General features: G+C 32.3%; 1 protein-coding gene across 1 annotated transcript; it reads right to left on the bottom strand.

Annotated features, from left to right (window-relative positions):
- Positions 1–353: 353 nt before the first annotated feature.
- Positions 354–16,452, bottom strand: LOC110021766 (WD repeat-containing protein 75-like; the record flags this gene model as incomplete). The annotated part of the gene is given in 13 exon segments (XM_020720390.1): positions 354–956; positions 1,268–1,457; positions 2,025–2,173; positions 3,026–3,158; positions 3,642–3,771; positions 4,991–5,076; positions 5,157–5,235; positions 7,640–7,806; positions 13,014–13,058; positions 13,162–13,302; positions 13,445–13,522; positions 15,588–15,706; positions 16,062–16,452. Coding segments are annotated over 13 exon segments (1,911 nt in total), but the record flags the coding sequence as incomplete, so codon positions are not given.
- Positions 16,453–16,759: the final 307 nt, after the last annotated feature.

Here is a 16,759-nt window from a genome sequence, read left to right as displayed (position 1 = left end):
GTGTTGAACGAATACGATCCGAGTAATCATAAAAGTTAATCTGAATGGAACAATCGATCTTCATCGTCATGTAATCATTCAACAATGTTCAACGCATATGTTAAACACTTCCGACACATCAAAATATTCTTGAGGAAAAAAAGATTACAAGTGCTTGGGACTGCAAGCATAAAATAAATATCACATATAAATTATTTGTGAAATTCACATAACAATCAATAAGAATAAAATAAAAAATTCAAAACTAACTTATGATGAAGAATAACTACAAATTAATTTGATCATCCAATACAAATATTCAAATATTTGGGCACAAGATTATATTCAGCTTTCAAAGCTAAATAAACAAAAAATTAACCAAAAATAAAATAAAATTAGAATTGTTAAATTACACCCAAAAAAATGGAACTAAAATTGGATGTTGATTAATCAATACAAACACAAAAACTCTCAACATATGAATATGGCAAGGAGAGAATTACAAAAGCCTAAATTGTAAGAAAATTAAATTATTATTACAAAACTTTTGTAGAGCACAATCCATGTTGACTTATGCACCCTTAGTGTAGAAACCGCAGAAGCAACCTTGAAGAAAACTCTGATAATCAAATGATGGAGTGCTGCCTCTTCCATTGTTTGATTGAATACTTATCACTGCTAAATCAGCTCCATTTTGGATAAAAATTTACCAGGCAGCCATTGTTGATCACAGAGCTATTCTCCAGTAGTTGAAAAATATCAAATTTATCAGTCTTATACAGTAGAACTTTTCTCCATTAATGATTCCAAGAATGTCGCGCAAAGCTTTGTTAATGGTGGAAGATTATGTGATGATCCAGTAAATATAGTTTCCCAGATTCTTTCTGAAGGCATAAATGGAATTTCTGAAATGCTCTCTTCTCTCTGCATGTCAATTTCTGGGAGCTCCCCATATATGGATGTGTATCCGATGTGTTCTGAAGCACAAAATAGAAAATTTCAGACGAGAATCATGAAAAATAGGTGGTTAAAAAAGTAACAGAAATGTGTCTGCAGATTATAACCAAAATTATTATTATTATTATAGCATTTACATACATACCACACACTTATTACAGATTTACGTATCTAATAACTAAACCTTCGTATTTACATGCATGGCAATCAATTGGTTAAATACCAACATTATTAACTTTTTAAGGATAAAATACAAATTTAAATATGAAAAAATGGGTATTAGATATATATAAAAAATTGAGGTAGGTATGTAAATTCCTCTTTTAGTTACCTGGTTCTTCATCAGGAAATTGTCTTGTGCGAGCATTTCTGGCAGTCTGAACCTCTGCATGTGGATCAAAGATAACATATTGGTGATCACCACTGATGTAAGCTAGTAATGAATGGCTTCCTTCATCTGGAAATTTTGTATCATTAATTGATAAATCAGGGGAAATAAAAGCAAGGCCGCCTCCCTTTGCCTAAATTAATAGAACAAAAAAACATTATTAGAATAAAACAAGAACCTATGAAGTCCATGTATTTGATGAAAAATGGTAGCAGCAATCCTTCTTCATATAGTTTATAACAATCAAGTTCCTTTACAACTAACTACAAAACTATTAGCATCTAAGTTGATGCATCAAAAATATATCACCAATTTTTTTTCTCAAGCCTCATCATCCAATCAATATCGTTGAAAAATCATCTTCCTACAAGGATAATTATTTTGATACCTCTCAATTAAAATTTGATGCAAAACATGGCATATAAGAGTACATTTACAAAAGGTTTCTTTTATTCAATAAGAAAGCCAATAGCTCTCATAAATTAAAATTCTATGCCAAACATGGCACATACAAACAGAACATAAGAGCAAGAAAGTTATTTTTATTATTATTTATTTATTATTTATTTTTTTATGTAAGAGCAACAAAGTACCAGTTAGTGATAATATAACCACTAGAATCAGTGCATTATATTTGCTACATTTTGATCTGTATCAGTTTTCAGAAGCACAATTGAGATAACAGGACGAAAAGTTGTACCTTTCTGACCCCCCAGGTTGCTAGAGGGATGGGATTTTCCACTCCAAATAATAAAATTATCCCATCTGCGTCATTTTTACAAGCTTTGCCATGCAGATTGTTCACAGCAAGGATAGCAAAGTGAGATCCATCTTTTGCAGTGCAGATGGCTGAAACAAGAAGGTAAGAAAATGAGGCACTGCAGAGACAAAAATAATCATCCCAGACCAAGTCAAAAAGCTGGAATGCAAATATTTTGTTATATTTGTTAGCATTTGATTACATAGCTAACTGAATTAAGTTCTCACTATTATTTAAAAAGCTTGATTTATAAATTCAATTATAACCAAATTATTTAGGGATCATTCGGTTACTTGAAATGGACAAAAGTGAAAAAAAATCAATTTATGGTGCGTCATTTGGCTAGATGTCAACGGAAAACTTCCTCAACATATCTCAAAAATGCCGATTGCATTTTTCACAAATAAAAGCAAATAAAAACAACAACGTTTTCAAACCAAATGTACCAAAAGTTCATTACATTCTCACCTATTTTTGACAAATTTGCAAAGTAAATCTTAATAACTTATTACTGACAGCTTGTTCAAGTAAATCATTCTCTTTTAAAATTCTGAATCAATATTTTCATATTCTTGTACAAATAATTATTCTTTCATAATAAATGTCCACATCGGTAAAACACTAACTCACACAGAAAAAAATTTGTTAGCTCGAATTAGCTCCATATATGCTCTTTCATTATTGTTTAGTATGAAAAATGGACAAATAAGATAACTATCTCAAGCTAAAGGGATGAAAATGAGCACATTATTTTAGCTGCTAGGTTCTCTTTACTATTTCAAACTCATCAAATTCGCAATTCTTAACTTTAATTCCTACTGCTAACAACATTGCAGCTTGACCCCATTGAGCCCCTCCCACATAAAAGAACAAAAAACACCATTATAACTAAGAATGGGGATGCATATGCAAACTCATATTAAAGCAAGGATTCAACAAACCTTCTGCAGAAATTTGGTAAGACCAATGCATAGATAGCTTTGACAAATTCCAAACGGCCAACTGTGTTTTCAAACCCCGTGATATTGAAACTAAATATTCAGAATGAGCAACAAATGACAGATCACAGATTGGCTGCAAATAACAATAGACGGTTTAAAAGTTACATTCAAAAAGTACATCAATAAAAGTCATCAAACAACAACAACAACAACAAAGCCTTAATCCCACTACGTGGGGTCGGCTACATGAATCATTTTTCTCCATTGCGTCCTATTTAGTGTCATATTTTCATTTAGTTCTAGTAAATTAATCAATAAAAGTCATCATTAACATAAAAAGCTTATTTTTTTACAGTCGGGTAAGACATTAAAATTAAGTGCCGTTTGGGATCACTTTCAGTTTTTTTTTTTTAATAGCTTCTTTTTTGTTTTGTTTATTTTTAAGTTTTAATTCGAAACAAAATATATTTGTCATGTTGAATATAAAATAAAGTTAATTTTAAAAACACAAGAAAAATACATCAAATAAAAATACTTTTTAAAAATAGAAATAAAAAATAAAAATAAAAAATAAACAAAATTTTATCAGACATGCTCTGAAATAATAAAGCATTACCGCAACTGTATTTCCAATTACAGCTATAAGAACATTCTTGTCAGGATCCCATAAGGTAAACGCAGTCTCAGCTGCAACTGCTAGTACAGAGCCGTCGGGGGAAAATGTGGCCGCAGTCATGGGCACATTCCTACAAGTTCAGATTTCCATCAGAAGGCAAGAGAATGTAAGAATAAATTGAGAGAATAAGAAGGCCATTGAGCATTTAAGAGACCATATAACGTCAAATATATCATTTTGATAAAGCTGTAACTTTCAACGTCATTTTCACTATTCGACTCTTTTACTTTTGGTTCCTTGATGTTGTGACTGGTGACCATATTGATTTGAATTCTAAAAAATGCACTATTGTAAGCAATTGGAATTACATATCCAGATGAAAACAAAACTTTTAGACAATGAGTATTCTCTTTGGAGCCATTTGGGATTACTTTTATTTTATGTTTTCTATTTTGTATTTTTATTTTGTTTTATTTATGTAATGCATGCGTGTCATATTGAAAATAAATCAACTTTTAAAAATATTTTAGTTGTTTTGAGCATTTTTAAAAACAAACTCATCAGTTTTTTAAAATTAAAAAATTAAAAAATATGAAAAATACAACAAACAAAAACATAAAAAAATAAAAAAAAACAAATTTGATCCCTAACAAGCTTTTCATTTTTAAAAGCAAATTTAACTTAACAAGTCTAGGCTTTACCAAGTAAGATGACTGCATACTATTTCGAACATCATTTAAGTGTGCTATATCTCACAACAATCGAGATTACTTCGCTTTCTTTGTGGAAGGTTAGCACAATTTTCCAAACAAAGCATCAATATTTTCATTCTTGTTTATTTTAGTTTATTCATTTTGATTGGTTAACAGCCCCCAAGAAACTTGAAGAGAAGCATCGGCAAGGTTAACAAAGAGCTTAAATGATAAGAAAAATAAGAAGGCTTTTTATAAGTATTGTTCATTATTTTTAATATGTATAGTTTATGTACTAATTGGTTGGAACAATGATGCATGCACTCAACGTGCATCATATAGAGAATTCCTCGTGCACTTGGAATTGCATGATCCACTAATCTGAAAATTTATGGCAACAAACTTAAGGCAATATTATTTGAATAAAAAAGCTGTTAATAGAAGATAAATCCAATAAATAAATAATTATTATTTAGCTAAAAAAGTTAAATCAAGTCTTTGAAAAATGTAGCAAATCTCTATGAATCGCATTACTCCTTATCTTGATTGACAATTTTTCATATGATAAGAAACTACCGAGAAAATTCATAAAAATCTATTGAAATCCGGTAGTGCAGAATTATAATCTACAAAAGCGAGTAGAAAAAAGAATATTACTTGTACGAACCAACAGATTGGCATCTCCATTCATATTTATGATGTGTCTGACCTTCTTGAGGGGATTTGGTAGAATTAACCCACACCTGCATCATAAAAAAGGTGCAGCTATAAATTTAGATAAAGGGTGCGGAGAACTTCATAAATAGCTGATTAAAAATGCTACCTTGAAATTTCCACCCAAGGAAGAGCTTACAGCCATGGAATGCCCAGGACGGAATGCAATAGCAGAAATTTGTGCATTACTGTGAAAAAAAAAAACAAATTCCAGCAGGTTATTTTCTAACACACACACACACATATGTATGTATGTATCTATAGATATATAGATATTTATGTATGTATAGATATGTGTATGTGTATATGTATGCATGTATGTGAGTGTGTTTGTGTGTGTGTATAATTATATGTATGCATGTATGTATAATCAAGGAAATATTAAGTATAAGAACTGAAAGGTAAAATATTTCTACACATTTAAATTAATTCGTATTTGCAGTTCCTTGCATAACAAGAAAATTTCAAAATCTATATAGCTTGAACTGAACCATTTACAAGTTATGAATGCCAATCAAACCACTGTTCGAATCTCGATCCGGCAAGAAACAAACCCCTTTTTCCATTAAACTGAACACAGATTAAACTTAATATGGATTGGGTTGGTTAGAACAACCCGAAAGGTAAGAGATTCCTTTTATGTGTGCAGCCTACTTAGCCTAGTGGTTGGGTGTTTTGTCTCCAACCATATGGACTAGAGTTTAAGGCCTAGCACATATGGGTTTGTGCATGAGTTAAAAAATTAAAAAAAATAAGAGAGAAAAGTAAAAGTTAAGCAGTGGTCGGATTAAAAGAACTGAATTTGGCTCTGACAAATATTTGCAGTTTTCACATTTGTCATCACAATAAACAACTGAATTAGTGGTTCCTGCTTTTCCTTTTTGGATAAGTGTGATGACCTGACAGAATGCTTGGGGCGGCTGATGAGTTTCACAAGTTAGCATGATCTGTAGGAAAAGTTTGAATTATTTATGATTTTCTCATAAATCTATTTGTTTTTCAGTCCTCCAATTCCAGATTCAGCCTTGTTCGAAGCAACCCATTATTATGCGAAAATGGAGTTAGAAGCAGTGTGATGACGGCAGCTTACTGGGGAGCAGAAGTGACGTATGGGAAGTTTTAAAGTGTAGTTGCATAAAATAGGGGAGATGTTAGATATGTAAATAATAGGGTTTGAGATGGTGCGGCTGCAAAACTATAAATCCCCCTTAAATAAATTGAAGTCATTTGCAAATCTTTTAGTCACTCTCTCTCTCTCTCACTCACTATTCTCCCTCTCTCGCACTCTCTATATAGATACACACACACATACACATATATATACATATATTTTCGTTTGTCTGTTTGATTTAAATTGCTATAAAATGAACATTAATGTTGCTAATTTTAATCAACCATATAAAAAAGTTGTAGAAATATAAATACATAAATTTTATGAAGCTTTAGTATCTTTAGTATGAAGTATTAGAAATAATGGTGTAAATTTAATGGAAGAAAAAAAGTGATTTCCAAACATTATATTAAAAAGAGATTTTTAAACATTAAATTCCCTGGCTTTAGTTTGAATGCAAGGACATGCACACAAAGCTTCATTGAATTTAAATTACTTCCTCCGCAGCCCATACAAACATACTAAATATAAAATCATTCTTTTGGTAACATTCATTAACGAAAATCAATCTTGCTTGTTTGAAGATCAAACAAGTGTAGAATTAAATAAATATCCAGCCAGTTTATTAGAAGAAAAAATTACTTGTCATTATGATTTTGTGAGCTAAAAATCTGAAAATACAGGAAAATGGAATTTTCATTTGAATTGGTAAATTGCTTATAATAATTTTGCACCAATTATCATAAGTATGTAGAAACGGTCAACGTTGATTTTATACCTTATTATCATCAATTATGGACATGAAAAATCATATTCAAAGCAGGGTTTATTAGTGCATGTTTTTTTACAGATGAAACAATTCTAATTAGCGAGGACATCCATAAAAAGAAGTAAAAAAAATATAGTAGAAAACTTTTGAGGATAAGGGACTTAGAATAATAGAAAATTGCAAAATTTTATGAAATTCAATATTGCATATTAGTGGATAATGGGTATAATATTAACAATTATCACTCAATATTATTAGTAGATAAGAAAAAATCCAGGCACACGTTGAAACTTTTGTAAAATAAGAGGATCTCATAGAGACTTTAAAATAAATTTTATTAAAATGCAACTAGGTCAGCGATATTGTAGAGATCCAAATGTTAAGCCATGCAAATATCATTAACATTTGTGTGTAACGGAAATAAGAATGATAAGATGAATGAATGAAAAAATTCTCCCTTGAATCAACCTAGGAAAATCAATCTGAAAGTCAACCATTTAAAAATTTGGCAACCTATTCGTTCTATGATATATTTGCTCTATTATGTACCTATTTGTATCGAGTCTTTTGCATCGTAGTTGTTAAATTTTGTCCAATGATTAATAATGTATCATAATTATGATGATTAATGCTTATATAAGAGAGAGAGAGAGAGCACTCTCTATCAACCCCAGTAAAAAACATGCAGATTTAATGTCTGAGTGTATCTAACCTGTGAGGCTCAAAAATCACAGTAGACAAGGCATACTCTCCAAGCCGGGAACCACCACTCCAAAACTTCAGAGTCACAAGACCACCTAAATCCTCCTCAGGAAGCTTAACATCAACGGTGCTCATCATAGAGCCATCAGAAGAGAGAGCAATCAGAGCAACAAACACCTATGGAAAGTATATGCAATAAAATATCGGCATGAATAAGCAAGAATAGTCATATAGAAACTACAGATTTGGCCATTCATTACCCAAAATAAAAAAAAACAAATGCAACACCATTCTTACAAATAGAACCGTCCAAGCTAACCACTTAAAGCACTAGTTTTGGCACAAGGAATGTTATAATAATATCAATTTCATCCAACATTATAATCAAAGCCACTAAGAAAGCTCTATGAAACAATAAGAGTAAACCTTTAACATACAATCTAATATTGTTCAATTACTGAAACAATGTCAGCCTGTTTATTATATAACGTTAGTTTAAGAGCCGTTAAGTCATCTCAGATTTTATTTGATTGCTTGCAGATAAAAAGCATATTTGGAAAAGTGATGATTTTATTTCCGCTCATCATATATTAAATCAACATCATTACATTTTATAGAGTATTAAGCGTATTTTGTGAGCCTGAAGCCAATGTTGATTCCTAACTAAATCTTGCCGAATGAAAGAATTAGCACATTTTATCACCTTCAAAAATATGTATACTTCAAGCAATCAGATGGAGCAAGCAATCAGATGGAGGGTTATTTTCATTTGGAATAGCAAAAGATGGTTTCTTCAACTTAAAAAAAAAATGGCATAAATTCTAAACAATTATCAAAGAAAATAGCAAGAACAGCATTTTTAATTTTAAACAGCTCTTCCATACCTTATGAAATAAAGACATGATAATGCTACTGATATAGTGAAGTTAATCGTTTATAGCTACCTACACTGCTTCTAAAGACATGATAAACATTTGAAAACACATATATTCACACATTGGTTCCTATGAGGTAAAAAGCCTTAAACTAGACTCATGACCTTTGCTGCATCATTTCATGTTACTGCGAAAGGGAAATTCGATAACCAGCTCCATTATATCAATTAAAGTCCAGTAAGCGCCACAATACTGATATATTAGATTGTTGTCCCAAGAAAACTTTTATTACATTAATAGTTTAAAAAATTGTCAGCCATGTCTTCTAATACTTTCCATGTAGGGGCGGAGCCAGAAAATTTTTTCAGCAGGGGCACAAATTAATTCAAGCTTGAGACCAATATTAAAAGTTTTACTTTTTTTTTTTTTTTAAATAAAACTGATAAAATGTACTGACAAAGAAAAATTATGTGAACGCACAAAAAATTGATTTTTATTAAATAATAAAATAAAAAATTAAATATTATATAATTATTTTTTTTGCATCTTAAACTAATAATCATACAACTTATAATTTAGTTTGAATATCAAAATTTCAATCAAATTTAAAAAAAATTATATACACTAATTTAAACTTTGAAACTAATTTGATTTACTAGAAAATAAATTTAATATAAAATCAGTTTTTAATATATTTATAGCATACTTTAATATAATAATAATAATAATAATAATTATTATTATTATTATTATTATATATATATATATATAAAAAAAAGCCCAAGGGCTAATTCATTAAAGAGAAATAATACAGATAGGTTGTATGGGTGGGTCCAAAAATAGGCACCCAACTCACACGATACAACTCGCGGAAAAGTAAAAAATGGTACATATAAAAATAAAAAAACCCAAAACCACTATGGCGTTGAAAAAAGTGAGGGTTATCCCAATCTGGTCATACCTCTGGCTCTAATTCTCGGAAGAGATCCAGCTAACAAGTTGGTAAGGTGCGTACCATTACCCGAAATAACCAAAGTATCATCCATAGACTCCTGAGCTCAAGTAGATCTTCATTATTCTTCCTCCTGAAAGTGTAAACCTGTCATTCCTCATCCGAAGAATTAGTCTGATGGGGTGGTTGAGCTGTAGCAGAAGATGAAGCAGAATAAATACCAACTGTTGACCCACAATAGGTTCTAGTATATGTGAAGTATGAGGTGTCTCTACACCGGATACTTCCTGAAGAAGGGGAGTTGTGAGGTTCTCCTGATTATCAGTCTGAGCACTATCCTTTGTAGGTAATAGTCCTTTAGTATTGTTTTCTATGGGGTTTGAAAGTGACAATATCACATCCATCTCAGTAACAGTAGCAGCAGTATCATGGGGGGTCCACAGGGGCAACATTCACCTCCTGTCCGGTAGCATCCTCCCCGCATGGAACTAAAATGTCCAGAGCAGTGGAGTTAGACCCTTCCTTATTCACTTGAACCTTGGATTTCAAATTAGGGTGGAGCTTGTGGCATGCATTAAGGATAAGCCCAAACATCTTACAATGGGTACAATATGAAGGATTGTGTTCCATAACGATTTGTTGTCAATATCCATAATCAGTTGTGCCCAACCAGACATCAATAACATCAGGTAAAGTAATATCCCTTTCCACAAGTATTCTAATCACAAAATGTCTGGTTAGATTGAAAGTTGGTAGAACTAGCTTCATAGGATCCCCAAGGATGACCCCAATAGAATAGAGAACATGATGATGAAAAAAGTGCAGCTTGAGACCAGGTAAACTAAACTATACTGGTATATTTTAAAAAAGCCCAAGGGCAATTATATTAAGGAGAAAGGGATACAGATAGGTTGTATGAATAGACCCAAATAGACACACAACCCATATGGTACAATACACAAAAAGAAAAAAAAGAAAATTAAAAACCCAAAAGTAGATGGTACATAAAAGATCAACCACGTCGACCCACTTTAATTATGCCTCTGTCTCTAGTTCTCGGAAAGGAACCAGCTAACAGATTGGTGAGGTGTGTACCATTGCCCGAAGTAACCAGAGTATCATCCATTAGATTCTTTAGCTCTAGTAGATCTTCATTCTTCTTCTTCCTCCTGGAAGTGTAGACCTGTCATTCCTCATCCGAAGCTTGTTGCTCACTCGGATGAGGTGATAATGTTGTTGTAGAAAGATTGCCAACAGTTGTGCCAACAAGTGTATGTGAGGTAAGAGTTGTCGCCTCCACCCCTGATACTTCCTGAAGGTGGGGAGCTGCAAAGTTCTCCTTATTATCAGTCCGTGTAGGTAGGGGTCATTCATTATTATTTTTAGTAGGGTTTGAAAGTGTAAGGGCCATCCAGCTTCCCATCGATCGCAGAAACAGTATCTTAAGGGGGAGGGTCCACAGGGGCAATAGAATTAGACATCAAATCTTGTCCTGTGGTAATTTTCTCTCCAGGTGGAACAGATATATCCTTAGATCCATCCTTATTCACTTGATCTTTCGATTTCAAATTAGGATGAAGCTTATGACATTTATCTTACAATGAGAACAATAAAAAGGTTTATGCTCCATGACGAATTGCTGCCAATATTCATTATACGTTATGCCCAACCAGACTTCAGTACATTAGACAAAGTAATATCTATTTCCACAAGTATTCTGGTCACAAAAGGTCTGGTAAGGTTGAAAATGGGTAAATCAAGCTTCATAGGGTCCCCAAGTACGACACCAATAGAGTAAAGAACCTGATGATGAAAAAAGTGCAGTTTGAGACCAGATAGACTAAACCATACCAGTACAGTATGAGGTAAATTAGGAGACAACTTGAGTAGCTTCATTATTTTACCAGCGATGTTAAGATATTTTTTAGAGAAAATCTGAGTGTAGTTAACTGAATCAATACATGTCTCTCATTCATGAGCCTCACTTTTCACTAATTTGAGGTCATCAAAACTTTTCCTGATAACTTTCATAGGTGAGTGTCCCCACTGAAATTTCTCAGTAAGAGCAAACTTGAATTTGTTAGTTAGCATTGAAATTTCTGACGCAGAGAAAAAGAGTGTTTCCTTCCCACTTTTCCTGATTGCATTCTCGATAAAGGAGCGGTTACCTCACCTGTACCATATGATACTCCTTATAACTTGAAGGGAAGACAACCGCTGTCTCCCCTGAGGATTACCCACCACGTGGGCAAAGAAGGTTTTGTCAGGTTCAACCGAAGAAGAAAGAAGCTTCATCTCAACAAAGAGAAGCCCTGCAGTCGGGCAGAGGGCAAAAAGGACGAGCCGAAGAGGTCGGGGCGTAGCTGCGCAAAAAACAAAACTGTAGATGAAATGTGCGGAAGACAGACACGAAACCGCAGCTCGACGAAGGAATCCACGCAGAAAAGAACCGCAGAAGTCGGATGGCGCGAAAGAGGAGACGATGAAACCGGAGGAGATGTCGAAGCCCTTCGACGTTGGGTGGAAAAGAGAAGACGACGATCACAAAGCAGATTGAAGTCCTTCGTAGCCGTCATCGAGCACCAGAGGATGGATTGAAGGCCGAAGTAATCAAATCAGGGTTTCGCCCGATGGAGAAACCCTAGCAGCGCAAATCGCCACCGATGCCATATAGACATGTATGTATATATATATAATCCTTATATATATATTAAAAGGAATGATAAAAAATGGTCAAAGGCTATTATACGAGCCTCCAACAGCCCCTAATGTGCCTAAAAATTCAAGTACCACCTCCATAAGGCCAATTGTGCCAAAGGGGATTCGAGCCCTCGACTTGAGAGGTTTCATACAATAGATGCCAACCAACATGATGGGATACGTCAAGCGCGCGAACCAACAGGATGGGGTACATCGCGCGCGCGCGCATAATATATATATATATATATATCATAATTTTAGTTATTAATTAAAAATACTTAAAAATTTTATTGTTAGAAAATAAATCACTTCAAATATAGACTATTAATCCATCTTCATTTATTTCAATTATATTTAAAATTGGAGGTGAATTCCACTATAGCTAGTACTTATCCTATTTTTCAATAATTTTTTTCAATATTTTATTTCTTCTTATCATTTAAAATACAGGGAGGTCACATACATGACCTCAATTCTAATGTATTTAAACATTTAAAACCGAAACTTCAACTTTTACATAAAGACCACCTTATCTATGGATAAAAAAGTGTATTGCAGGCCACCAGTGCCTGTAGTTACCAATGTTTCCATGGATGTTCCTGTCAAGTTTATATAACCCCCATAAAAAATATAAAAAAAAGTCTCAAGTTAACCAACTATTTGTTTATGGTTTCCACTTAGTATCCACTAAATAGAGAAAGGACACTTCAACAAATAAATGAAACATAAAAGAGCACATAACATAAGAAAATAAGGATAATATTTTTCAAAGAGAAGAATGAAAGAGGATATCTATTGATAATTAAAACAACATAAGAACAAGTGATAATTTATTGCGGAAGTGCGAAATCAATTACCGTGACATCATCAACAGGTTGGAAGTTCCTTTCACATACTTGCACCTGGAAAGAACGAACAATGAGTTCATCAATCATATAAGCTTGATGATTAATCTAACTTTCACAAAGTTAAGATAAAGTCAAAGCCATTTCCCAGGTAGCACACCTGTGAAACTTCCATGTTGTCAAACAAGCTAAAGAATTGTATACAATAATCTTCAGTACGCAGTGCTACTAATCCAGCCTCATTATGAAAGGCAAATTCATTGGTTGAGCATTCACACGAATCTGGAAATGAGAAAGGCAACTGAAAACAGACTGTGAGAACACATGTCTACAATAACCAGAAACCAAATCAATGGTGATGAATGTAAATCAGTAAATTAGTTTACTTTTCAGAAGCCATAGCTGAAATAAGAAACATGAAGAAGGAATATTACGTCACAAACCTTAATTCCTGAAATAGACTTGATGATCTCCATTGTGGGCATCTTTACCAGATGGATTTGATTATCTGAACAAGAAAGCTGAAGATGTTGATGTCAGTAAAACCTAAAGAAGCAGACATGAATTTAGCAAAAATTGATCAACAAAAATTTATGATAACCAGGAGCCTATAAATGTGCCCAAAGGAATCCTTCTAAAGAGATGAATTAATAATTCTGACCTATATCATTTAATAAATGCATCGCTGAACCTTGAAAAAAATAAATCTACTAGCTGTCTACGTACAAGAAGACCAATAGAAATGTGTGCATTACTTTAAAGTATAACAATTTTCATTATTGAAGTAAAGAAAGTTGATTTGACATTTCAAAAAAATAAAAAAATAATTCTGGTTGATGGAATAATTGACACCTACAAAGAAAAGCATGTATTCTACACTAAAAATTGGGTTTTTATCATTTATGTCCAATAGGTTTAGCAAAATATAATATTAACTCCATGATAATGGGTAAAACGTCAAATCTCCATTGAGTTCATTATCACGCACATCCTTGAGCTTTGGCTAACTCTTATATAGTTTCCTGAGGTGAGGTCCCTGAGATTTGTGAAAATATCAAATCCCTCCCTCATATTATCTTTTCTATACAAAGGGTAGGTTACTCATTTAATATTTTGAGAAAAAATTCCAATTTCCAAATAATTAAATATGATTCACCCACAATCCTCAACCTCAAAAAATTTTGTCCCTAACGCTCTTTCTCTGTGATTACTCATCGAACATATTGGTGGAAGAACTAATTAAATATTTTTTAAAACACTGACGTGGGAATTGCCTTATATACATCACTAATTGATATTCTTATACGACATATGAAATATTTTTTTTATATTATCGCGGTACAATTTAATTTCAGATTTATTTTGAAACATTGAAATATTATAAAAGATTTACAAAAAAATTCAAGTATCACAAATATCAAATTTATCGTGAATTATTATAGAAGTTTAACTACAATTGCAGGTTGGTTCACAACATCAATAATTTGAATCTAACCAAAAAAAAACTTCAAAATTATAAAAAATCCATTGCTTCTTAAAATTATAACCAAACTGCCTGCAAAATTTTGCCTTAAATGAAATGTTAAAGTTAAAAATAAAAAAATTTTCAACAAGCCTGTGAACTTGATCGATATCAGCTTTTTAGGAATGAAAAGCCACTGAACATGACAAGAATGATTTTTACAAAACCATTTCCATTTCAACAAATACACGCACATAACATAATTTTCATACTTTTACTTTTTTTATGCAATTGTTAACTTTCATTTTATGATTTTAAAAAACTTCTTTGATTATATTTCTATTAGATAAAAAATATTTTAAAAATATTTAATTTAACTATTAAAATGAATATGTGAAATAAAATAACAGTATATGACTAACAAAAATTACTCCAAATAAGAATTTTCTGAATCAGCTGAATCACTTCTACCACTAAAATCTCAATGCGATACTTCCACTCTTATCTCTTCAACTGATTTGGAAATGTTAAATGAGTTTCAGCAAATTTTTTTAATGCTAAATGAATAACCAAACCTCTGTTTCAACTGAAGTTAGATGAAAAATTAGCATAAGATACATTTGATATTCTGCCAAACACAGAGAACTATATAACAAAAACTAAAACTTCTAAATCTCTAGGGGCAAAATTAATAATTGCTCTTGAGAGTACAGTACAATTCATAAGAAAAGTAATAAATCACATTTAAACAAATAGCATTGTTGTAGATCGATACAATCACAATGGGAGATGCCACTAAGGGCTGATCTTTTAAAAACTAATTAACACTTAATATTCTATCGATACAGTTAGAGGCTAAGTGCTCCTAAACAAGACAGAATCAATTATTATCATGTTAAAATCAACCTGAAACATAGTAATAACCATAATGAATGAGAATTGAACATGGCTACAGCCCCCAATATCAAATCCATAATCATACAAAAGGCCAAAAGGAGAATCAGATCCTGAACACCAATCTAAAACAAGGCCATATTAGCCCACATAAGCAACATTGAAAATAACATAAAATGAATTCAATTACAAGGCAAAATCAAATGATTAAAATAAACATAGTTTCTTACACACGAAAGATTGGGATCTGGTGAATCTGTGAAATTTATGAGTGGAGCTCCTAAACGAGGTTTAAACTTCTTCTTTCCGGTGTCAAGCTGCCAAACAACAATGACTCCTTCCTTTCCACCTAAAAAACTAGATTTATTTAACTAATGTGAAAAACAACATCGCTATAAAGCTATATCAAAGACAAGATATTAATGCCAATTAAGAAATAAATCAATCAGAGCAATATGTGTCTAATAGTACTGAATATTATGCTAATAAAAATAGCCCTCTTAAGAAAGAAACCAAGACTCAATAGAATCCATCAAGTTCATCTTTTCTTGTTTCCATGAATCGGACAATAATGTTAATTTCAAAATCAAGAATTATGTTTAAAGGCCACCAAAAAATAGCATTAACTTCTCCACATCTAGGTTTCTTGCTTATAAAGAGGCTCAACCAACAATTTTAAATCATTAAGAGATGATTTAGCATACCTGAATACAAATATGCACCATCAGAGGAGAAGTAAAGAAATTTGACTTCATTTGCATGCCAATGCCATGTTGTACATGAATCAGCATCGTCGTCATCTCTTACACCAGGCTTTTCTTCCTCATCTCTAGCTACCAAGTTTTTTGAGAACTTTTTCTGCCCAAATTCTCTCCATATTAATACTCTTCCAGTTACATCACCTCCAGCTACAACTCTCTCCGTTGGATGGAATGCGAATGTGCTCAAGTTCTTTGTGTGATGCAGTCTGATCTTTTTTACTTCATCGCTTCTAAATCGCTTGCAAGGGATTTGCCAAACAAACAGCTTACGCTTCTTTATAATGCCAATAAACTCTCCTGACTTACTCACATGTATCGGTTGTGGCTTTCGAGTCTAAAAAAAAAATAAGGCATCAGCATTGATACATTGAATAGCAATTTTTTATGCTTAATATTAAATTAAATAAATAAGCCACTTCAAAGAATGAGACATGAAAAAGTAGATGAAATGAATTTCCATGTAAGACTTTACAAAAAAATTTCAACAAACATTTATAAATATTTCACAATGATCTAGCGATAAAGTTAGTTTAAAAAAGAAAAAAAAGGTGCAAAACCCAAACTTAACTGAGGCACGCAGACATGGGCTTCTAAATTAGACTCTTAGTTGTGCTCCAAATGAGGAAAAATCATGATTCTCT

Source organism: Phalaenopsis equestris, unplaced genomic scaffold (genome assembly GCF_001263595.1).
Source record: "Phalaenopsis equestris unplaced genomic scaffold, ASM126359v1 Scaffold000144, whole genome shotgun sequence".
NCBI classification, from domain to species: Eukaryota; Viridiplantae; Streptophyta; class Magnoliopsida; order Asparagales; family Orchidaceae; genus Phalaenopsis; species Phalaenopsis equestris.
This window is presented reverse-complemented; position numbering and strand designations above follow the sequence as displayed.